The following is a 23,031-nucleotide window of genomic DNA, read 5'->3' as shown; positions in this document are numbered from 1 at the left end:
CCTTCACGGTGCTAACCTGTTGGCACACCTGTTCTCCATAATCATCAGTGAGCACAGCAGTTCATCCACCAAAGATCTCTCTGGGATTCGAAGCTGCTTCACAGCAGAGCTTCTCTGAGTTGGTGGGCCTGAGCTCCTTCTAAGGTAAACACCCAGTTTACATTTGCTGGAGTTCTTTTGCATGTTTAGATTAGTTTACCTCTTGAATATTTGTAGCTCAGGTGTCTTTGGAGAAAAGACCACAGAATCAACTCACAGCTTTACTATGACTGCATGGTAGTCTCCTTGTTTGCCATCATGGTTAATGCCAGATCCTGAAGTTAATGAATGCTTTCTAAATAATAAGAGAAGAAGTCAGAGGGATGTCGTGAAGAAGATAAGACCTCTGTAACAGCAGTTGAAGTTCACACTCGGGGATCTGTGGATTTCCTGAGTGAGAAATGAGAAAGACAGGTCAGTGTGATGGGAACCACACAGTTCAGCTGTATCCAGTACAGCAGCAGCTGCAATGACAGAATTAATAAAGCAGACTGTGAGCTATGTTTTGTAACTGCAGAGAGTCACCATCACTACGTTGCAAACATGTTGTTTGTCTGAATATATGGAGTTGCTGTGACTCATCTGCTGTTTTTCTTGCTTGTGTGCAAAATCCTGAAGTTGAGTCGGACCTTGCCAACACGCAAGTGTCTGCCTTTTTAATTTAGTGATTGCACACAACCGGGAAGTCAAATTTAATCCAGTTCTTCGCCTCCTACATCCTCAGCATCAGCATCTTGATGCTTGTCAGGGACATGACGTCCAGCTCTTCTGAAGATCGTAGAATCGTAGAATTCCAGATGCTGAGAAGCTTTTAATCAAAACATTAGTTCAGTTAACAAATCCAGTATTTGTGGGGCGGGACTCTTTCGGTTTCTGTGCAGTTCACTTAGATATCGTATGTTGTCCACACTGACAACGAATGTGGGGAAAGAAATGTTAAAGCTGCCTCCTGGCACGCGCAATCATCAAGGTAAGGGAGTCCCAGAAAGCTGATCCTCTTCATCAGGACGTAGCATTTCCTCACTGATCCGAGTGACTTCCCTGCTCAGTGGCGCTGTCCTTACTGGTTTTTAATCCTACATCTTGCAGTCATCTTGATTTAATCCAGAACAGACTAAATCTTTGTAAAATGTCGGTAATGTGCGTTTTATTCTGGGACTAGGCTCAAGCCTTGTCTGTGAAACTGGCCCAATTAAAATCAGTTTTTCCACAGGTGTTGGGAGGTGAAAAGAGTGCGACGGAAGAGCAGAGGAACGCTGTCGGCCATCTTAGTCCAGCTCAGCCACTGAAGAAGGCAAAAAATGGCTTATTTACAAATGGTGAGACAGCAACACAAAGACGTGATTAAGTAACAGACAAACAGCATACTTGGCTCGCTCTTTGCACAGCACGCAACAAGAATAAAACATTTTCAGTAGAACTTAAATCCTATGGAGGCACTAACACGTCTGCACATGGTTTAACTCATTAAGCTTGCTCCATGACAGCTGTGTCTTTGTCGCTATAGGGACAAACAGACCCGGGCGGGGAATGCTCTCAGGAGGCCGAGGATGCTCGCCCAACGACCAGCGGAGATGAATCCCACACTTGCGATCAGTGTGAAAGGACTTTTGCTACCAAGAGTCGCCTCACAGTACACAAACGGATCCACGCAGATGTAAAACTGTATCGCTGTGACGAGTGCGGGACTTCTTTTTGTCGGAGCAGCAGCTTAAAAAGGCATCGAGTCATCCACAGTGGGCTCAGACCGTACACATGTGAGCAGTGTGGGAAGACTTTCAATCAGATGAGCATCTTGGAAAGGCATCGACTCCTCCACAGTGGAATTAAACCACACGTCTGTGACGAGTGCGGGCTGGCTTTTACCTGGCTGCCAAGCTTGAGGAGACATCAGCTGTCCCACTCTGGGAGTAAGACATTTTGCTGTGACCTTTTGTGGACAGACTCTTAGCCAGCCAGCAACGCTAGAAGAACACACACAGATTAAGATGGTCCTGTGACCAGTGTGGGGACCATTCAAATCTGAAAAGTGTGATTAAACTGCTGCAAAGAGCTCCACACAGGATAAAGGTTACGCAGCCACTGCATACTCTTCAAAACTGTCTTTTCTGCCAGACTAATTTTGGCTGTTGGACAGCTCCCCTCAAATTGTGTGGCTTGCTGAGATGATTTTCTTTGTTCCCCTCCTTCAGTAAAGTCCCACTCTTTGCTCTTGCATCGTGCTTCTGTAATACGTATCATAGAGGAGATCTGTTAAACACAGTTTATGACCTTATTCACATTTTCCAAAGCTGCCATGACACTGGATTGTCTCATGAACCTACTTTAAACTCCGTGTGCTGCCAGTGGCTCTGAGCGAAGGTGTTGTTTTTACTACCACTAGTTAGCTCTTCAGCTGGGGCCCTGTTTTTGTTCTTCTTCTCAAGTTTTAAGTGTGATGTTAAAAGTAGAGAGGGTGCCTGTCTCCCAAATCCAAACTGGGCGCTGATTGCACAGGGGCCTGAAAACTGAAGGCTCTGCCTCCCATTCTACTTTTAAATACTCCACGAACAACAAGTAGGCCTCCAGTGTGAGAGCGAAGTGCTCTAATGTGTTGTAATGTCTGCGTCCAGGTCACGGTTGTTTTTGAAATGAAGCCAATTTGACCTCTCATCCTAGAAGTTAAGTAAAGTGGGAGAGTACCAGGAATTTAACCTCTTGTCTTAGACTCTGTGTCACCAGTGAACTATTCCCAGCATAAAATGACAGACAACCCTAACGTACTTTGTCTTTGTTTTAGTTGCAGACTGAAGCAGATGCATGCAGCGCTGTAGTAGCCACTGTTCTTTATCGGCTTCTTCACAGCAGGCCCCAACTGAAGTACTGAGAAGAACTTGGAAGATGTTTCTCCTCAGAGGCTCATTAAAAGTCCATGGAGTCACCCACAGACAGGAAAAACCGGGAGTTGGGGGTTCCTAGAACTCAAATGTCTTCTTTTCTTTTCTGTGATCTGCAGTATCTGTAATTTCTAAAGTGTCACAGTGAACATTTGGTCACTTGCGTTTCTAACTTTGAACAGTTTTAATGTCCCACTGATTGAGGTGCGCATTCAGATCTCCCATCAATTGAACCTGACCAGTAGTAAAACATCCAGAAAGTAATCAGATCACCAAGTGAAAGCTAAAACTGCTTTTAACTGCTTATTAAACTGACTGCTTCTCTTAAGTAATTGATTAGCTGCTTATAGGAAAAAGTGCCCCCCCCCCTCCCCCCCAGCAGTTTAGTATTTATAGTTGAAAGAAATCTGATACTACGGTAACTTTTTGAATCTTAAATTGTATATTTTTTGTATTCACTGTATTTTTTTTTCTTTCTTTTGTTGTTGTTGTTGTTGCATGGAATCAACACATCTGTACATATAGTACTGCAGTAAAGCTGTATTTTTAGCAGTGTTTAAAGTTTGGTTGAGTTGTACTATTGGATCGTGTGTTAACATCTGAACATCATGTATTATGACACGATGCAACATTTTGGAACGACTTGGCTTCTTTCGTGTTTAGGCGGTGCAATGTAGCTACAACATGTCACATGTAATGATCTTCCAGTGTTTTTCCATAGGTTAAAAATAAAATCCTGTTTATAACTTCAGTTTGTACTGATGGTCAGTGAAACAGTAAAGCTCTCTGACTTGTAGCTCCTCATGTTTGAGGAACACACATTAATTATACAGATTTGATGAAGTTGAAGTGCTGGCAGTCAAACTCATCGTCTACCATCAGTGTAGCGGTGGAAAGTAAAAAAACCCCACAGACCTCAGTATTTCCACTCACAGATGATATACTGTACTTATGTGCACAGAAAGTGTTCTTAAGTTGGTTTGATTTCAGGACGTGAAACCGTAAAAGTGAAATTAGTCTTGTTTCTTATTAGTTTAGCCCCTCCCACCAATGATGCAGGCATAGAGCTCAACAACTTTTATGCTCGTTTTGAGCGAGGGAACCCCACAACCACAACCAAAGCAGACGTGACGCCAGACCACCACCCACTGACTCTCTCCCCCACCGATGTAGGAGCGGTGCTGAGCAGGATCAGTGTCCACAAGGCTGCAGGTCCCGATGGCATCCCCGGGCGTGTTCTCAGAGCGTGTTCTGGGGAGCTTGCAGGAGTGCTGACAGACATATTCAGTCTGTCCTTGGCCCACGCTGTGGTACCGGCCTGCTTCAAATCCACCTCCACCGTCCCGATACCCAAAAACTCCAACCCATCTTGCCTCAATGATTACTGCCCAGTAGCACTCACCCCCATCATCACTAAGTGCTTAGAGCAGCTGGTCCTAGCACACTTCAAATCCTGTCTCCCCCCCACCCTGGACCCCCACCAATTCGCATACCGCCAGAACAGGAGCACAGAGGATGCAGTCTCCATCGCACTGCACTCTGTCCTCTCACACCTGGACAACAACAACACCTACGCCAGAATGCTGTTTATAGACTTCAGTTCAGCATTCAATACAATCCACCCCTCACAACTCATCAGGAAACTGACAGACCTGGGCATCAGTTCCCTCATCTGCAAATGGTTACTGGACTTCCTGACCAACCGCCCCCAACATGTCCGGCTGGATAACCGCTGCTCATCTACCATCACAATGAACACCGGTGTACCACAAGGCTGTGTGATGAGCCCTTTCCTCTACTCCCTCTTCACCCACGACTGCAGACCTGCTGATGGTTCCAACACCATCATTAAGTTTGCAGATGACACCACGGTGATTGGCCTCATCAGTGACAACGATGAGGCCGCCTACAGGGAGGAGGTGGATTGTCTGGCTGAGTGGTGCGACACAAACAACCTGCTGCATAACACCGAGAAGACCAAGGAGCTCATCGTGGACTACAGGAGGAATGCTGACCCACATCCACCCATCCACATTAAGGGGACGGCTGTGGAGCGTGTGAGCAGCTTCAAGTTCCTGGGAGTCCACATCTCCGAGGATCTCACCTGGATGACCAACTGCTCCAAGCTGGTCAAGAAGGCTCACCAGCGCCTCTTCTTCTTGAGGACTCTGAGGAAGAACCACCTGTCCTCAGACATCCTGGTGACTTCTATCGTTGCACCATCGAGAGCATCCTGACCAACTGTATAACAGTCTGGTACGGGAACTGCTCTGCCTCGGACCGGAAGGCGTTGCAGAGGGTCGTGAAAACTGCCCAGCGCATCGCCGGAGCACCACTTCCTGCCATAAAAGACATCTACAGGAAGCGGTGTCTGAAAAGGGCTGGGAAAATCATCAAAGACCCCAGTCACCCATCACATGGACTCTTCACCCTCCTGCCCTCTGGGAGGCGCCACAGGAGCCTCCGGACTAAGACCACCAGGTACCGGAACAGCTTCTTCCCCACAGCTGTCAGACTCCTGAACTCTGCCTCCTGACATCTGACCCACGTTAAACTCATGGACTGAACATACACACACCCACAATGGACAACTGTACCCTCAAACACACAATAATAACATGGACTGAACCACCACTCACAACCACTAGCACTTTATATAGCCTCTGTAGAAACTATCTACACCCTCACTTATCTTAACTGCACTACTGTATAGCTCTGTGTAAATAATCATTCTGTACATTCAATAATCTTTAATCCTACAACTGTTTACAACTTGCATAGTTCCCATTTCTGTATAGCTGTATATCCCAGATTCTGTAAAGTTCTTTATTTCATATTCTGTATAGTTTTTCATATTTATATCCTGTTCATAGCCTGTACATAGCTTGTACTCACTACAGCCTGTACATACTTATAGTTATAGAATATTCACAACATACCTCATACTGTGTACATTATAACATACCATAATAGACCCATTTCTGTAATATACTCACATATCTATATTATTGCTAATATATATTGTAATATATCTATATCACTAAAGCACTTCTGGATGGATGCAAACTGCATTTCGTTGCCCTGTACCTGTGCATGTGCAATGACAATAAAGTTGAATTCTATTCTATTCTATTCTATTCTATTCTATAGGAGGTACCACGAGGAGAGGGGAGTCAAGGCAACAGGCCCGTACATCTGTGCCTTGGATTTTCACTTTAAAGTGACATTAAAGCTGAGTTTGAACGCTCTGCATCTAATCAAATTCAAAATGTAGCATAACATGAAAAGCTCTGTTTACATGGAGAGTCGGATCATCAGAGAACCAGCTTTTTGAAGAGCCGTACACAGTTGCTTGTTATCTGTGCTGTGTGCATGCCTATTTATGTGCTGAAGGTGAAAACACTGAGCAAAGGGAGGAGTGTATGATCTGTAGATACTATGGAAGCTGAAGATTGTACCTGACACCCGTTTGCTGCTGCCACCTTCTGGCCTTCAGGTGCTCTGGACGTGCTGTTTTTTGTCCTACAGCTTTAAGAGGCTCTGTCTCGGCTCTTAGTTGTTGGCACACCTGTTCACCATAAGTCATCACAGCACAGCTCATGGGCTGGGCTCCTCCAAAGGTAACCACCAAGCTGATGTTGGTTGGAGTTGTTTTATATGTTTAGATTAGTTTGTTGTCTCCTGCATGCTGTCATCTGCTGCTCTCCCTCAGGTATGTTCCCAGCTCAGGTGTGTTTGTGAGGGAGTGTTAGGGACCCGCAGAGACACTGGAGACAATAACTTGTACGAGCACAACTAAACTCATGGCTGCTGATCATTTAAGGTTTACCTTCAAAGTAGGAACTGCTGTCCTCCCTTAAACTGTGTGTACAGTGACTGGAGAACAATCCTCAGTGCTGGCCTACACCTGGGACACTGCAAACCAGGGTGCTTTGCTAGAAAGCAAGTTCAGCACATGCAGGATGTGTTTCTGATATCGCGGTTTCGCAATCTAGCTTTGAGCACATTCATGGTTCCTTTCATCCTCGGCACCAGTTGCTGCTTGTTGGGAACATGACCTCCAATCTGTCCACTAACTCTTGGGAAGAGCCCATCAGGATGCTTGGTGAAAAACCTCATTTTAAAAACAGCCCTGCACACTGTTCCTTCACCGTGACCAAAGAGTTCCATGATTCCAGATGCTGACAAGTAATGTCGCTCGGTTGTAACAGATCAAGTAGTGTAATTGTGTTTGTGTGCAGTTCTTTATTTATATATTTGTATTGTCCGGGCATACGAGCACAGCTAAACCTACAGCCGCTGATCATTTAACCTTTAGCTTGGCTTCCCAGTTAAAGTGTTTACAGAGAGGGAATGATTGAATCAGGGTGTCATTTCTCATCTGCACGTGTATGTTGTCCATGCTACCTCAGAGATATTTCAAAGGAAAGGTTAGACCTGTCTCCTTGAGGGATTATTTAAAGCTTCAAGTCCTCTGATCCTCCGTCTTGCCATCAGCTCAGTTTAATAGAATAGAATAGAATAGAATTCAACTTTATTGTCATTGCACATGCACAGGTACAGGGCAACGAAATGCAGTTTGCATCCATCCAGAAGTGCTTTAGTGACATAGATATATTACAATATATATTAGCAATAATATAGATATGTAAGTATATTACAGAAATGGGTCTATTATGTTATAATGTACACGGTATGAAGTATGTTGTGAATATTCTATAACTATAAGTATGTACAGGCTGTAGTGAGTACAAGCTATGTACAGGATATGAACAGGATATAAATATGAAAAACTATACAGAATATGAAATAAAGAACTTTACAGAATCTGGGATATACAGCTATACAGAAATGGGAACTATGCAAGTTGTAAACAGTTGTAGGATTAAAAATTATCGTATGTACAGAATGATTATTTACACAGAGCTATACAGTAGTGCAGTTAAGATAAGTGAGGGTGTAGATAGTTTCTACAGAGGCTATATAAAGTGCTAGTGGTTGTGAGTGGTGGTTCAGTCCATGTTATTATTGTGTGTTTGAGGGTACAGTTGTCCATTGTGGGTGTGTGTATGTTCAGTCCATGAGTTTAACGTGGGTCAGGAGGCAGAGTTCAGGAGTCTGACAGCTGTGGGGAAGTAGCTGTTCCGGTACCTGGTGGTCTTAGTCCGGAGGCTCCTGTGGCGCCTCCCAGAGGGCAGGAGGGTGAAGAGTCCATGTGATGGGTGACTGGGGTCTTTGATGATTTTCCCAGCCCTTTTCAGACACCGCTTCCTGTAGATGTCTTTTATGGCAGGAAGTGGTGCTCCGGCGATGCGCTGGGCAGTTTTCACGACCCTCTGCAACGCCTTCCGGTCCGAGGCAGAGCAGTTCCCGTACCAGACTGTTATACAGTTGGTCAGGATGCTCTCGATGGTGCAACGATAGAAGTTCACCAGGATGTCTGAGGACAGGTGGTTCTTCCTCAGAGTCCTCAAGAAGAAGAGGCGCTGGTGAGCCTTCTTGACCAGCTTGGAGCAGTTGGTCGTCCAGGTGAGATCCTCGGAGATGTGGACTCCCAGGAACTTGAAGCTGCTCACACGCTCCACAGCCGTCCCCTTAATGTGGATGGGTGGATGTGGGTCAGCATTCCCTCTGTAGTCCACGATGAGCTCCTTGGTCTTCTCGGTGTTAAGCAGCAGGTTGTTTCTGTCGCACCACTCAGCCAGACGATCCACCTCCTCCCTGTAGGCGGCCTCATCGTTGTCACTGATGAGGCCAATCACCGTGGTGTCATCTGCAAACTTAATGATGGTGTTGGAACCATCAGCAGGTCTGCAGTCGTGGGTGAAGAGGGAGTAGAGGAAAGGGCTCATCACACAGCCTTGTGGTACACCGGTGTTCATTGTGATGGTAGATGAGCAGTGGTTATCCAGCCGGACATGTTGGGGGCGGTTGGTCAGGAAGTCCAGTAACCATTTGCAGATGAGGGAACTGATGCCCAGGTCTGTCAGTTTCCTGATGAGTTGTGAGGGGTGGATTGTATTGAATGCTGAACTGAAGTCTATAAACAGCATTCTGGCGTAGGTGTTGTTGTTGTCCAGGTGTAGTAGTAGTATAGTAGTAGTATTTATTTATTGTCATTGTCAAGAACAATGAAATTGCGTTTGGGGCTTCCATACAACCCAAAAAAAGAAGAAAATAATAAATACCCCTTAAAACCCAAGTGTACATATTTAACCCAGTGTGACTCCAATGCAATAAGACAATCCTTAGCAATAATGTTCGTAGAAATTCAGACAAAGACCTGAGAAACATGACAAAATACAACAATGCACCCATTCAATATTATTGTACTGTGAGATATGATATCAGATATGATAGTTATCTATTTAAGAAAGAGGGGGGGGCAGGAGGGGGAAGAGAATAAAGATATGATGCACCAATGCAGACCAGTTCATTGCTATTAAGAAGTTGGATATGGTTATTGTCCGTGAGAGGGGGGCAGAGAGTTCAGGAGCCTCACAGCCTGTGGATACAGGCTGTTGGCCAGTCTGGATGTTCTGGCCTGTATAGACCTGTACCTTCTCCCTGAGGGCAGCAGATGGAAAAGGTGGCGCGCAGGGTGATGTTGGTCCCGCAGGATACTGTGCACCCTCCTCAGACAGCGAGTGGGGAAGATATTACTGATCTCTGGCAGACTTGTTCCAATAATTCTGCCAGCTTCTTTCACCACCCGCTGGAGTGCTTGCTGATCGGCCTTGGTGCAGCTGGGGAACCACACTAGAAATCCATACGTCAGAACGCTGCTGATGGCACAGTTGTAGAAGTTCAACATCAGAGATCTGGGAATGTGTGCGCTCCGCAGTCTCCTCAGGTAGTAGAGGCGCTGTTGGGCCTTCCGTACAACTGAGGTGATATGGTTGCCCCAGGACAGGTCCTCGGTCACAGTTACCCCCAAGAATTTAAAACTGCTCACCCTCTCCACCGCCTCACTGCCAATGAAGAGAGGCAGATGGTTGTTATGACCCCTCTTCCGGAAATCTACAATGATCTCCTTGGTCTTTTTGGTGTTTAAGACCAAGTTATTGTCGTGGCACCATGACTCTAGTTGTTGCACCTCTGTCCTATAGTTTGTCTCATCATTGTTGGATATAAGTCCGAGCACTGTAGTGTCATCTGCAAACTTAACAATGAGATTGGACGCGCAGGAGGAAATACAGTCATGGGTGAAGAGAGTGTATAGCAGAGGGCTCAGAACACACCCCTGAGGGGCACCGGTGTTGACCACAAGGGTGGAAGAGGTGTTCTTACCCACTCTGACACTCTGTCTACGGTTAGTGAGGAAGTCCACAATCCAGTTGCACAGAGAGGAGTTAAGTCCCAGTTGGTGGAGTTTGGGACGGAGTTTGTATGGCCGGATGGTATTAAAAGCCGAGCTGTAGTCTACAAGGAGGAGCCGTGCATAGGTGTTCCTGTGTTCCAAGTGCTTTAGTAATGTGTGCAGCACTGTGGCGATCGCATCCTCGGTTGACCGGTTCTCCCTGTATGCAAACTGGTGCGAGTCCAGGGATGGTGGAAAAGCAGCTCTGATGTGTTTAATGACCAGTCTCTCCAGGCATTTGGCGGGAATGGGGGTGAGTGCCACAGGTCTGAAATCGTTCAGACATGTGACATTTGACTGTTTTGGGATGGGAACGATGGTTGCTGCTTTGAAACAGGATGGTACCAGTGAACAGGACAACGAGGTGTTATATATAGAGGTGAAGACGTCCGCCAGGTCCGCAGCACAGTCTTTTAGCACCCGGCCCAGCACTCCATCCGGCCCGGCCGCCTTCCTGGTGTTAATGCTCCGGAACACACGCCTCAGCTCATGAGTGCTCAGGACCGGAGCAGGGTCGGTTGAGGGGAGAGGGGACAGGACAGGGTCGGTGTTCTCCCTATCAAAACGGGCATAAAAGAGATTTAGATCCTCAGCCAGAGTAGAACTGTCGGCTGAGGGTGATGGTGTTCTTCTTTTGTAGTCCGTGATAGCCCTGATGCCCTCCCAGACCTGCCTTGGGTTTGTGTTGTTCTCAAACCCGGCCTCGATACGCCTCCTGTGCTGCTGCTTGGCAGTCTTGATGCCTCTTCTCAGGTTGGCCCTGGCAGCACTGTATGCCTCCTGGTCCCCGGATTTGAAAGCGTTGTTCCTTGTTCGAATAAGTTGTTGAACTCCGTGTGTCATCCAGGGTGGATTATTAGGGAACACACGGAATCGTTTCCAAGTTGTTACATTGTCCACACAGAAACAGATGTAGTCCAAGACAGTGGAGGTGTAACTGTCCAATGCGACACGATTGTCAGTGTCCTGCACCTTGAATACCTCCCAGTCTGTGCAGTGGAAACAGTCCTGAAGCATCGGAATAGCATCCTGCGGCCATGTTCTCACGGTTTCGGTTGTAATCCCAGTGCTCTTGATCTTTTGTGTGTATATTGGGTGTAGCAGAAGGGAGAGATGGTCTGACAGACCCAGGTGGGGATAAGCCTGGGCTCTGTACGCATTCGCCATGTTGGTGTACACCTGGTCCAACGTTCTATCTCCTCTGGTAGCACACTTCACATTACAGTGGAAATTGTGAAGTACAGATTTCAGGTCCGCGTGGTTAAAATCCCCAGCCGCAATAAAGACACTGTCCGGGTGTGCTACCAGGCTGTTATTGATGCTGCTGCTCAATTGTGCTAACGCTAGCTTAGCATTAGCATCTGGTGGAATGTAAACAGCGCAGATGTAAACGGCAGAAAATTCCCGAGGGAGATAGAATGGACGGCACTTTAACACCAACAGTTCTACCTCTGTACTGCAGTCTTTCCGTTACCGTGACGTTCGTGCACCAAAAGTTGTTAATATAGATGCACAGCCCCCCGCCAGTCTTCTTACCCGAGTCCGCAGACCTGTCGGCTCGATAGGCGGTGCGGCCTGCTAGATCAATAGCCGCATCGGGAATGGCGCTGTCCAGCCAGGTTTCAGTGAAAATCATGCACGAACAGTTATTAAAAGTCCGTCGAGTGGCGATCTGCAGTCGTATCTCATCCAGTTTGTAACGGATTGAACGGGCGTTGGAGAGGAATATGATCGGGAGTGGTGGTTTAAACGGACTAGTCTTTAGCCGTGCCCACAGGCCTCCCCGCCTGCCTCTCTTCTGCCTCCGCTCGCAACGTCTGTGAGAGGACAGAGTGCAGTGCGATGGAGACTGCATCCTCTGTGCTCCTGTTCTGGCGGTATGCGAATTGGTGGGGGTCCAGGGTGGGGGGGAGACAGGATTTGAAGTGTGCTAGGACCAGTCGCTCTAAGCACTTAGTGATGATGGGGGTGAGTGCTACTGGGCGGTAATCATTGAGGCAAGATGGGTTGGAGTTTTTGGGTATCGGGACGATGGAGGTGGATTTGAAGCAGGCCGGTACCACAGCGTGGGCCAAGGACAGGTTGAATATGTCTGTGAGCACTCCTGCAAGCTCCCCAGAACACGCTCTGAGAACACGCCTGGGGATGCCATCAGGGACCTGCAGCCTTGTGGACATTGATCCTGCTCAGCACCGCTCCTACATCGGTGGGGGAGAGAGTCAGAGGTTGGTGGTCTGGCGTCACGTCTGCTTCGGTTGTGGTTGTGGGGTTCCCTCGCTCAAAACGAGCATAAAAGTTGTTGAGCTCGTTGAGGAAGGAGACATCAGAGGATGCGGGGGAGGGTTTGGTGGTCCTGTAGTCTGTGATGGTCTGGAGTCCTTGCCACATGCGTCGGGGGTTGGAGTTGGAGAAGTGTTCTTCTACCTTCTTTTTGTAATGGTGTTTGGCTTTTTTCATGCCCTTCTTTAGATTAGCCCTGGCTGTACTGTAGGCGTGTGCATCTCCTGACCTAAAGGCGGTGTTGCGGGCCTTCAGGAGGAGACGAACATCCCGGTTCATCCAAGGCTTCTGGTTGGGGTACATGGTGATCCGTTTCTGGGTGGTGACACTGTCTGTGGTTTTGGAGATGTAATCCAGTACAGATGAGGCGTACTGGTCCAGGTCTGTGTGGGTGAACATATTCCAGTCTGTGTTTTTAAATCTGTCCTGGAGCACTGCCTCTGTCCCCTCTGGCCACACTTTAATTGTCCTCACAGCAGGTTTCACACGTTGGATGAGTGGTGAATACCGAGGTGCGAGGAACATGGAGAGATGGTCCGATTGTCCAATGTGGGGGAGGGGTGTGGCTTTGTAGGCTCCAGCCAGGTTGGAATACACATGGTCTAAAGTCTTGTCTCCTCTGGTGTGGCAGGAGACATGTTGGTGGAATCTGGGGAGGACTGTCTTTAAGTTGGTGTGGTTGAAGTCGCCAGCAACAATAAAAGCAGCCTCGGGGTGTTTATTCTGGTGTTTGTTAATGGCTGCAGAAAGTTCTTTCATGGCCAACCTAGCATTAGCGTCGGGGGGGATATACACGGCAGTGAGTATGATAGAGGTCTAGAGAATCTAGACCAGGCTAAAAGTTTATTATCTTAGGACGGTCTAAGTCATCTGGATGTAAAGTGACTTTAATGTGCATTTCGGCTCCGGAGCCTAATAAAGCTCTTTCCTGGCAGGTGTTGGTGGGTCGAGCAGTCTGACGGAGGAACGTAGTCGGCCATCTTGGAAAGAAGAAAATGTTTTCTTCACACACGGTGAGAAAAACATCGTTTTTATAAATCATGAGTCCGAACATTTTACAGACTTTTATACGTGAAATTGTTCGTAGTTTATAAACACATCTGGAAGTGCCGTGCAAACCAAGGCCGAGCTGCTTTTAGGAAACGTGAAAAGTCTATCAGTACAACTTTCATGAATGATCATCATTTATTGTCATTATATCATTATGATTATTGTTAACTACCACCCTTTAGTAATTATTTACAGTTTTCCAGAACATGAGAAACTAAATGCATGTTAAGAAAAGAAAATAGTAAATGGAAAGACGAAGGCTTCAACCTCTTAGACCTTTCCTTATTTCCAACACAGCTGATTTAAATGGTTAAATGACTTCCAGTTCTCCTGGTAATGAACTAATCAATTGATTCAGGTGTGCTGACCCAGGGTGAGATCTAAAACCTGCAGGACACCGGCCCTCGAGGCCTGGAGTTCGACACCCCTGGTCTTACACCAAGGACTAAATGGTTCATTTTTGGCTCGCTGCACTGTAACAGGGACGGGGTGATTTGCAGAGCACTTTGTAAATGAGGACTGTGTGCAAGAGATGCAAGTGCACGGGTGAAGTCGCACTGTCCCCTCTGCATTTGATTGTCCCTCGTTGGGTCGGGCGTAAAGACTGAGCAGGGCAATCAGCTGGTAGAACCGATGTCCACTAGATGCAATCAGCGATGCACTTGTTTAAATGTATTTTATGCAATAATACAGTGTCAGAGTCAGAGAGAGGCCGGCACGACAAAACAAGATTTAACTCAAACACTTATTAAGCTTCTGACTCCCTGCCTGTGTCTTTGTTGCTGTAGGAACAAGACGCCAAAGAGAGCCCAACACCTCAGTGCTCTCAGTTGGCTGAAGATGCTCACTCAAGTGCAAACTTACTTGAGCACTACAGGTGTGATCAGTGTAACAAGAAGTTTCATGCCCCGTGTCACCTCAGAAGACACCAGCGCATCCACAGTGGGGAAAAGCCCTTCAGTTGTGACCAGTGTGGAAAGACTTTTACTCGGAAAAGCAACTTAAAAACACATCACCTCAGCCACAGCGGCGTCAAACCACACATGTGCCACCAGTGTGGAAAGACATTTAGTTTGATGGGCAACTTGAGAACTCATCAGCGCCTACACAGAGGAGTCAAACCATATGCATGTAGCCAGTGTGGGAAGGCTTTTACTCAGATGGGCCACTTACAAACCCATAAGATGGTCCACAGCGGAGAAAAACCCCACATATGTGAGGAGTGCGGAAAGACATTTAGTTTGATGAGCAGCTTGAGAACTCATCAGCGCCTGCACAGAGGAGTCAAACCATACGCATGTAGCCAGTGTGAGAAGGCTTTTACTCGGATGAGCCACTTAAAAATCCATGAGATGGTCCACAGCGGAGAAAAACCCCACACATGTGAGGAGTGCGGAAAGGCTTTTAATCATCAGAGCAACTTAAAGAGACATAAACTGGTCCACAGTGGAGTTAAAGCACACAAGTGTGACCAGTGTGGGAGGGCTTTTGCTTTGAAGTCGAGCTTGGCGACACACAAGCTGGCGCCGCATGTGACCTTTCTGGGAAAGCCTCCAGCCAGCGACCCCAGAAACACGCCAACAGACGCTGATACGTGCAGCAGTTCAGTTTACACAAACTCGAGCTTAAGTCAACCCTACACTTACTGACCATGGACACGCACCAGTGCGACCAGTGTGACAAAGCCTAGAACCAGTTTAGAGGTAATTCAGTCAGTTTTTTTAAACAAGCTAATGTGTATATAAAAGATTTGTTACTGGTAATACAGCAAAACTTTATTGTAGTTTTTAAAGTTCAAGTTAAACCATGTGAAATAAGTTGGATAATACATGGTGTTACATATGGGACACAAACGCAGCGTTTTGGGACAACATGGTTTCTGTTGGGTTTACACAAACTGTAAAGATGTTATTACGATGTTATTACGATGTTATTACGATGTTATTACGATGTTATTACGATGTTATTACGATGTTATTACGATCAATGTTAGCTCTACATGGGTGTTAGATTTCAAAATAAAATCCTTTTAAACGATCGTCTCGTTTCATTTATCACCAGCAGAACAGTCTCCAACAGTGTCCAACTTTATGGCTCATAATGGGCAAAGACGCGGCTACAACTTTGATGCTAATCTGAAGTGAATAAAACTATAATAGGACATGAAATGCATTTAGATCTGTACATATGCTGTAATGATCACATGATGTGGCGCCATCCTTTCTGAAATTAAACCGACAACAGATTTGTTGTCTGGGGCATTTAACACAAACTGATTTGAATAAAACGACATCATGAATGCAAAAAACGATGCAGCTGCATTCATATTCATATTTCCTCCTCGGTTCCAACTATTAATACAGAAATGCAAATGCATCATTCTTTTCTTGAAATTTAAACACAGGTTTATAAACGGTCTCAGCAGTTCTTAAGTACATTTAGTAAAACAGGTAAACACTTACTAAAACACAGTCATTGTGTCCTTACATGCTGTCGTTTTAGCAGACTCTCAAACCAGTTTCAGTCCAGTAGTGTCCGTATCACTGCCGCCCAAAACCAGTATCACGAGCTCAGTGTGTCACATGGCCTTGCTTGACCAGATGGTGCTATTCAAAATGTTGCCAGAAGGGATAATGAGCATCACTCTCATGCCAACAGTTATGGCAAAGATTTTATTCTGCACGTTTGATCTGAGACACGACTGGTTATCCATCAAAGTTCAACACTTTAAAGTCCACAACTTTCCACACTCTGATAAGCACATCCCAGCGGTGACCGCCCCGCCGGTTCCCAGACTGCAGCCTTGCCGTTCGCTCTGGGGCTTATTTTTAGCTACACACATGGCACTTTTCCATTTTATCATTCTTTATTAAACATCTTACAAAGAAGTATTTAACTTTAATTAGTTTTACCAGAGTGTGCATGTTTATGGATGTTAGAGAAAAATACAAGGTGCAGATACTGCACATCTGCAGTCCCCATCAGGTCACATGTGCATATAACCAAAAGTCAAATACAGAAAATGATCCTGCTACTTTGGCCCTAGTGCAACTCTCTGTTGGTCTTTGGTTTAAACTGCAAGAGTGGCTACAAATCTGTGGTTAAGCTGCACTTCCTGCTGTTTCTCCCTCTGTACTCGTTGCTCTTTAGGTCAGTATGTGGTAGTTTTCCATGTCCCAGTGGAGATTTCCTCTCGTGCAAGCTTTCCTCACGCGCACACTGAGCCCTCATCCTTTCTACACAAAATTCGTTTGTCTACTTCATAAACAAGACTAATAGTCAGCAAACATCTTGGCTTCACTTGGATTCTCAAGTTTAAAATACATGGAAAGTTTGGGAAACTATGGTTTACCCTGACGGGAGCATGAATGTGGACAGCAGCGGTGGCACCGAAATTTATTCAGTATTTGCTGAGGCATCAGATTCTCGACAGCTGGCAGTAAAGAAAGAGTCAGGAGGCTGGGTGTAGTGGACACCGGTATATGTCTAAGCACCGACCTGGCAGATCTGATTACAATGTTAAAAACATAGAGCTTAACCCTCATCAGTAACATGACAACTGTAACATGCTGTAAGTATGAGCACTTTTATGAAACTTCACTAAAGTGTATTATTGTGTTGTCAAGCTTGAATGCATTGTAAGTGAATGGGTTCTGTTTGTTCAGCTACAACTGGGAAGAAAAACTTTCTGACCAATAAGGTGGAGACGGTGGCATACTTGTGTTGTATCAGCCTATCGGAAGGTTTTTGAAGGTCTGATTTCAAGATATAACACTGGGACAGATGATAGTTTAACAAGGCTGTAGCAATATTACTGTTGTTATTGCTAATGACTGTTACGTGTCTCTGCTGGAGCAGACCTAGAGTAGATATTATGTTTTGTCTGTCCCTGCTCTCATGAACAAGGCATCTTTCAAACTGCTTGAAGGAATTTCTTCAGTTTCCGTAAGGATTTTGCCAAAGTTTAAGGTCATCCCAACACTGCGACACTCATTCTGAGTTCATTTGTGAAGTGTGACAGAACTTCACACAAATGCCAAACAGGACAACAGCAAGTTAAAACAATGCTGAAGTGTTTTTATTGTATGACGAGCAGAAAAGAATTTGAGGTTGCAACGTTATCCTTGTTGCACTGCAATCTTGGGATGTGAGAACCTGAAAGCCTGAAATCTGTACCCCATCCACAACACACCTTTTCTCTGTACTCCTCCCCAGCACCCTGCAGTCACATGCGCCTGCAGGTAGATAAAAACCTCAAAAGAGACACTGGTCGCCATTCTGCTCAGAAGCTTTTCAGGAGCTTTCAGAAGATTCACGAGTTCAGGCGTCTCCACCGTGCAGACATACAGGAGCAGGTATGGACCTCTCACTCGCTACAAAAACATCTGAGCTGTATTCGGTGCAATACTGTGAGCCAGTTTCTTGTTTAGAGTGGATGTTTCAGGCTACAGCAGCATTACAGTAACTTTTGTGCATTTTTCCTGCAGTAATTGTGCGTTTACAAACACATTTCAGCAGCACATGCAAACCATCACAGTATAAATGCAGCTCTCTGTTTCCATATTTGGCAACCTTTGGTCTTCCACAACAGCTCCAGGACGGTGTAACCAGGGCAACAGAGTAATATATTGTCCTAAAAGGATAATATTTTACCAAGCCTTGCAACATGCTGCAAATAGCGACGCGCTAAATAGCATGTTAGATAAACTGCCAAAAATACATCCAGAGGAGCAGGTGTTTGGTCTCTCACTCTCATGTCATGAGCTCTCAGCAGATGGTGGAACATGAGCCGCTTTGTTTTGGACTAACCTCCATGTTAAACTGGACTTTATGACAGAGAAATATGGAGTGAAAGGAAAGGCCTTACTTCAGCCTGCAAATCGGTTTTTAATGCACAGGAACTGGAAATTATTAACCTGATAACCTGGGAAGTCATTAGCTTACATACGTGTAAAATAAATATGAAATCATTTGTAAGCGTCAGTGTTTCATGTGATTTCTAAGTCATTTTTAACATGTGACCTGTTTGGTGTAGGATGCATTTGGTGGGCACTTTGGGGCTTTTTCTGACCTTGCTGCATCTCTCTAACTCGCTGCTGCTGGGAGCCTTTAACATCAAATCCTTCGGAGACACCAAAGCCTCCAACACCACTCTGATGAACATCATTACCAAGGTCTGGGACTTTTCCCTCTTTGGTAGATATGACAGTTTGTACAAAATGTTTACATCCACCCATTTGTAATGCAATTTGGGTCAGAGTGCTTTCAAAACCAATCCAGAAGTGTTATCTTGTGTGTGCGTTTTGAAATAGTTTGAACTGAATTTTGAGAAATGCTTTGGATGATTTGGCCTGTTGCAGAAGTAAACCTGAATATTCCCAGAATATTCCCACCTCTATGCTTAAGGAATGATCAATGAAATAACTGGATGTGCAACAGCTGTAGCGTTGCCTTTACAATCTAAAGCTTAACACATGAATTTTTTCGTGCAAGGTAAAATATAAACAAACGTGATGTTGCAAGATGGACAATCAGCTGATTCATTTTCATTTTTTATGTGTGTTTTGCAGATTGTCCAACGCTATGACGTCATTCTGATCCAAGAGGTCAGAGACAGTGATCTCTCAGCAACCCAAAAACTCATGGAGTACGTCAACAAGTGAGTCCACACACCGAACATGGAACATTCAGAGTAACACTGAGCATGAAATGCAAACGTATGGAAACATAAAAGTGTGTGTTTGTTTCCCCCCAGAGATTCTCCTCAGTACAAATACATCGTCAGCGAGCCTCTCGGTGCGAGCACCTATAAAGAGCGATATCTCTTCCTTTACAGGTGCACCACGATGAAAAAAATAAGTCTCTACTCTACACACAGTGAAATGATATTTATTCAGTTCAATTTTATTTACACAGCGCCAAATCACAACAAGAGTCGCCTCAAGGCGCTTTATACTGTCAGGTAGACCCTACAATAACACATACAGAGAAAAACCCAACAATCAAATGACCCCTATGAGCAGCACTTTGGCAACAGTGGGAAGGAAAAACTCCCTTTTGACAGGAAGAAACCTCCGGCAGAGTCAGGCTCAGGGAGGGGCGGCTGTTTGCAACAACACATGGTTCGTTGCAGTGATGCCGTGTAAAAAGCATTTTTAGTTCTTGCTCTAAATATGTATTTTGTAGAAAGGGAAAAAGTCTTTTTCATGGCAGAATGTGAATAGTTTGATTGTTTTCTTTGTTTCTTAAAGCCAAACAATTTAACAAAAATAAAAATGACTTGTTCACGTTGCCCGGGGTTAAAGTCAGGATTGGTGTTGGATCATCATCATCACTTAGACCTCAGAGGGTTAAAGAACCTCCCATAAGTTTCTCAAATAACCATTCAAAACAACTTGATTAAAAATTTATATTTCCAGCATGTTTGTAGTGTTTGAGGCATGTTTGAAGTAATTTAACGGCAAATCCTCCGTCTTTGTTCTGGCATAAACATACATCTTATACACACTCAGAATTCAGAAGAAGTGATTTAAAAAAAGGGGAAAAGCAGAACTACAATAAATTTGTCCCGAGAAGCAACTGGACATGTTTAAAAATGAAGTACACACTGGCAGCAAATGAAAAGGTGGTGATTTTCTCCACAGGGAGGCGCTGGTATCGGTGGCAAAAAGCTACACCTATGACGACAGGAAACTGGACAAGACGCCTTTAGCAGGGAGCCGTTTGTCGTAATGTTCTCCTCCAAACACACTGGTAGGTGCTGTGGCTCGAGTTATACAGCTGTTTCTGCATCACACTGATAATGATGTGGATCCTCATTCAAACATTTGTGCGTGGTAGTTCCTGGGACATGTTAGTCACTAGTCCTTTATCATTCTCATGCGGTGTAAGCGCCTCCGTCACTGTCAACACTCCTTCGTTCCCTTCTCTTCTGTAGCTGTGAGAGACTTTACTCTGATCCCTCAGCACACCTCCCCAGAATCAGCTGTTCGGGAGCTAAATGCTCTCTATGACGTGGTGGCAGATGTCCGCGCTCGCTGGAACAATGATGTATTTACAGCCTACAAGTAAAAATCATTTATTTGGTGGAAAAACACACATTCGGTAAATGCGACTCACACTACTCTCCCTGCAGGACATCGTGCTGCTGGGTGACTTCAACGCAGGCTGTAGTTATGTGTCCGGGTCTGACTGGCAGCAGATCCGCATCTTCACTGACAAGACTTTCCATTGGCTGATCACTGATGCGGCCGACACTACCGTGTCGCAAACTGTCTGCCCTTACGACAGGTAGACAGATTGTGGCAGGTCGTTCTGATGTGTGCACGCAAACTCTAAACTCTAATCATCTTTCTGTGTTTGCAGGATTGTGGTCACTGCGGACATGATGAGAGGAGTGGTGAAAGATAGTGCGAAGGTGTATAACTACATGACGGACCTGAATCTCAAACAAGATCTGGTAACAGATGAATTTCAATCCTTATCTCTGTAAGAATTCATTTGAACTAAAAAGCACAACCTGCCTCATTCCCCGCTGACACTAATGGAAACGTCAATATAAAAAGTTAACATAATGTTGTATTCACTGCAACTGAGACCATAGACTCGTCAGCAAAATGTTTACTGAGCTCCAATCAGAAGAGAGGCATTCTACACAAAGGGCAAAGCAGTCGCCCCATCAGAAATCATGCAGTTTTAAAGCACTTTTGCTTTTTTAATATCAGCTTTGAGCTACAGAAAATCGAGCAACTTTGTAAAGCAGTGGCTGTAGTAACGACCACAGAGATGCAAACAAAATCATAATGCAGTGTATACTGTAGTGATGGCATTACCATGCAGGCACGTTGTTTTTCAGCACTGGAAAGAAACCTGTGGAAACTGAAGCCGTCTGCAGCACAAACTGTGAGCCACTAAAAGAACGGTTTCTCTGTCTCTCAGGCGTTGGCTGTCAGCGACCACTTCCCCGTGGAGGTGAAGCTGAGCGGTTAGGCTCACGTTGCTTGAACCGTGACTTCCACAAGCTTTCCACACATCGTGCTCAATCTGCAGCCAGCACAATGATCATTCAGTTGGGGACTACTGTCAGCCACAGCTTCATGAAATGCAAATGCACAATAAAGCCACTAAAAGAATTTCACTGAAAACTTGTGTGTTGTAAAGAATTCGGCTTCTTGTTGCAGTGGAGCACATTTGTCTGGAACATTTACTGAGACCCTTTGTTGATTTGGAAACCTTTAATAACGCGTTTGTATTTTATTTCACTTCTTTTGTCTGCTTAAATGTCTTCAGAGTTTAAAGTTTTTTAATTAATTTCCCAAAACAGCTCAGACACACAGCAAAACACTAACCTGCAAAACTGAGCCAAAAATGTTGAAAAAACATAAAAGAGCGGTAGAGTAATACATCTGTAGGGGAGACCGGGGATAGTTGTCACATCTTTGACATTTCTGTCTGTAAATTGGAGCTCTTTTAAGGTAGTGGATTCAAAATGTAATGCAAAGTATTTACATGTCTCTGCTATTAAATAGTGCAGCTACTTTCTCTGCAGCACAATTACCCATTACATGGTATGGCCTCAAACACGAAGAGTGAAATGTTACAATTAACCCCATAGTCTGGGTTAGTTGTAACATATCCTGGGGTAAAATGTAACAAAATGAAATAAGAGTACTAACAAAACATTAACATGTAATCTTTGTTTATTCAACACATGAATGCACTTAGAGCCATTTATGTAGCTGTGTGTGTGTATGTGTGTGTGTGTGTGTGTGTGTGTGTGTGTGTGTGTGTGTGTGTATGTGTGTGTGTGTGTGTGTGTGTGTGTGTGACAGAATGCAGAAATCTAGCTTTTGAACATATTCCAACCCCCCAAAAAAGACAAATTATGGAATTTTCTTGTTTCAAATATTTTTATTGAGAGCAAGTATCATGATTGTAGTTTTTACAAATTGACATAACATAGCTTATGCTCCTTTTTTTCTCTAAACTAACAAGGCAAATAATAAACAACACCAACAACAACAAAAAAAAAACAAAACAAAAAAAAAAAAAACCCCGCAGTCACCCATAAGGGGTCCCAATACCCCGGCTGTCGGCAAAAGGGAAGAGAAACAAGTAAACAAAGTTTTATATTTTCCCAAGGTATATAAGTAAAGGGTGCCAGATTAATTCAAAATCTTTTACATTGTCATTCATACTATATCTTATTTTTTCAAGGTGAAGAGTGTTTATAAGTTCAGTAAGCCACATTTTTAATACAGGAGTCTCATTGCCTTTCCAAAGCTGCAGGATCAATTTCTTTGCAATAATCAAAGCATATGCCATAAACCTTTTTTGAGAGTGTTGTAAATTTTGTGTTTCGTTGGAAATCCCAAAGATGATTACTGTCGGGTTTGGTTCAATCTTACTTTTAAAAATATTAGACAT

General features: G+C 44.8%; 2 protein-coding genes and 1 pseudogene across 5 annotated transcripts; all 3 read left to right on the top strand.

Annotated features, from left to right (window-relative positions):
- LOC146575384 (uncharacterized) lies at positions 1–3,666 on the top strand. Of its 2 annotated transcripts, none has more exons than XM_085270052.1 (4): positions 1–144; positions 1,253–1,358; positions 1,547–1,949; positions 2,819–3,666. In XM_085270052.1, the coding sequence occupies exons 2-4, from the start codon at positions 1,341–1,343 to the stop codon at positions 2,827–2,829; spliced, it is 432 nt and encodes a 143-aa protein (XP_085126178.1). In that variant the 5' UTR covers positions 1–144; positions 1,253–1,340; the 3' UTR covers positions 2,830–3,666. The 2 variants fall into 2 exon arrangements, with proteins under 2 accessions (XP_085126178.1, XP_085126179.1); XM_085270053.1 differs by lacking the exon at positions 1–144 and adding an exon at positions 179–453.
- A 2,744-nt stretch (positions 3,667–6,410) lies between these two features.
- Positions 6,411–15,643, top strand: LOC146575383 (uncharacterized). Of its 2 annotated transcripts, none has more exons than XM_085270037.1 (3): positions 6,411–6,535; positions 13,491–13,568; positions 14,394–15,643. In XM_085270037.1, the coding sequence occupies exons 2-3, from the start codon at positions 13,551–13,553 to the stop codon at positions 15,252–15,254; spliced, it is 879 nt and encodes a 292-aa protein (XP_085126163.1). In that variant the 5' UTR covers positions 6,411–6,535; positions 13,491–13,550; the 3' UTR covers positions 15,255–15,643. The 2 variants fall into 2 exon arrangements, with proteins under 2 accessions (XP_085126163.1, XP_085126164.1); XM_085270038.1 differs by having other exon boundaries at positions 6,493–6,627.
- Positions 15,644–17,042: 1,399 nt separating this feature from the next.
- LOC146575382 (deoxyribonuclease-1-like) lies at positions 17,043–21,740 on the top strand (annotated as a pseudogene). Its single transcript, XR_014892116.1, has 10 exons — positions 17,043–17,176; positions 17,821–17,960; positions 18,641–18,779; positions 19,176–19,264; positions 19,361–19,441; positions 20,250–20,358; positions 20,543–20,655; positions 20,741–20,895; positions 20,971–21,064; positions 21,544–21,740. The product of XR_014892116.1 is annotated as a deoxyribonuclease-1-like (transcript).
- Positions 21,741–23,031: the final 1,291 nt, after the last annotated feature.

Source organism: Mchenga conophoros, linkage group LG4 (genome assembly GCF_057382185.1).
Source record: "Mchenga conophoros isolate Kocher_MC1m ecotype Shallow Benthic linkage group LG4, M_conophoros_male_GT1.1, whole genome shotgun sequence".
Classification (NCBI taxonomy): domain Eukaryota; kingdom Metazoa; phylum Chordata; class Actinopteri; order Cichliformes; family Cichlidae; genus Mchenga; species Mchenga conophoros.
The sequence above is the reverse complement of the archived record's forward strand: the minus strand, read 5'-3'. Positions and strand labels throughout refer to the sequence as shown.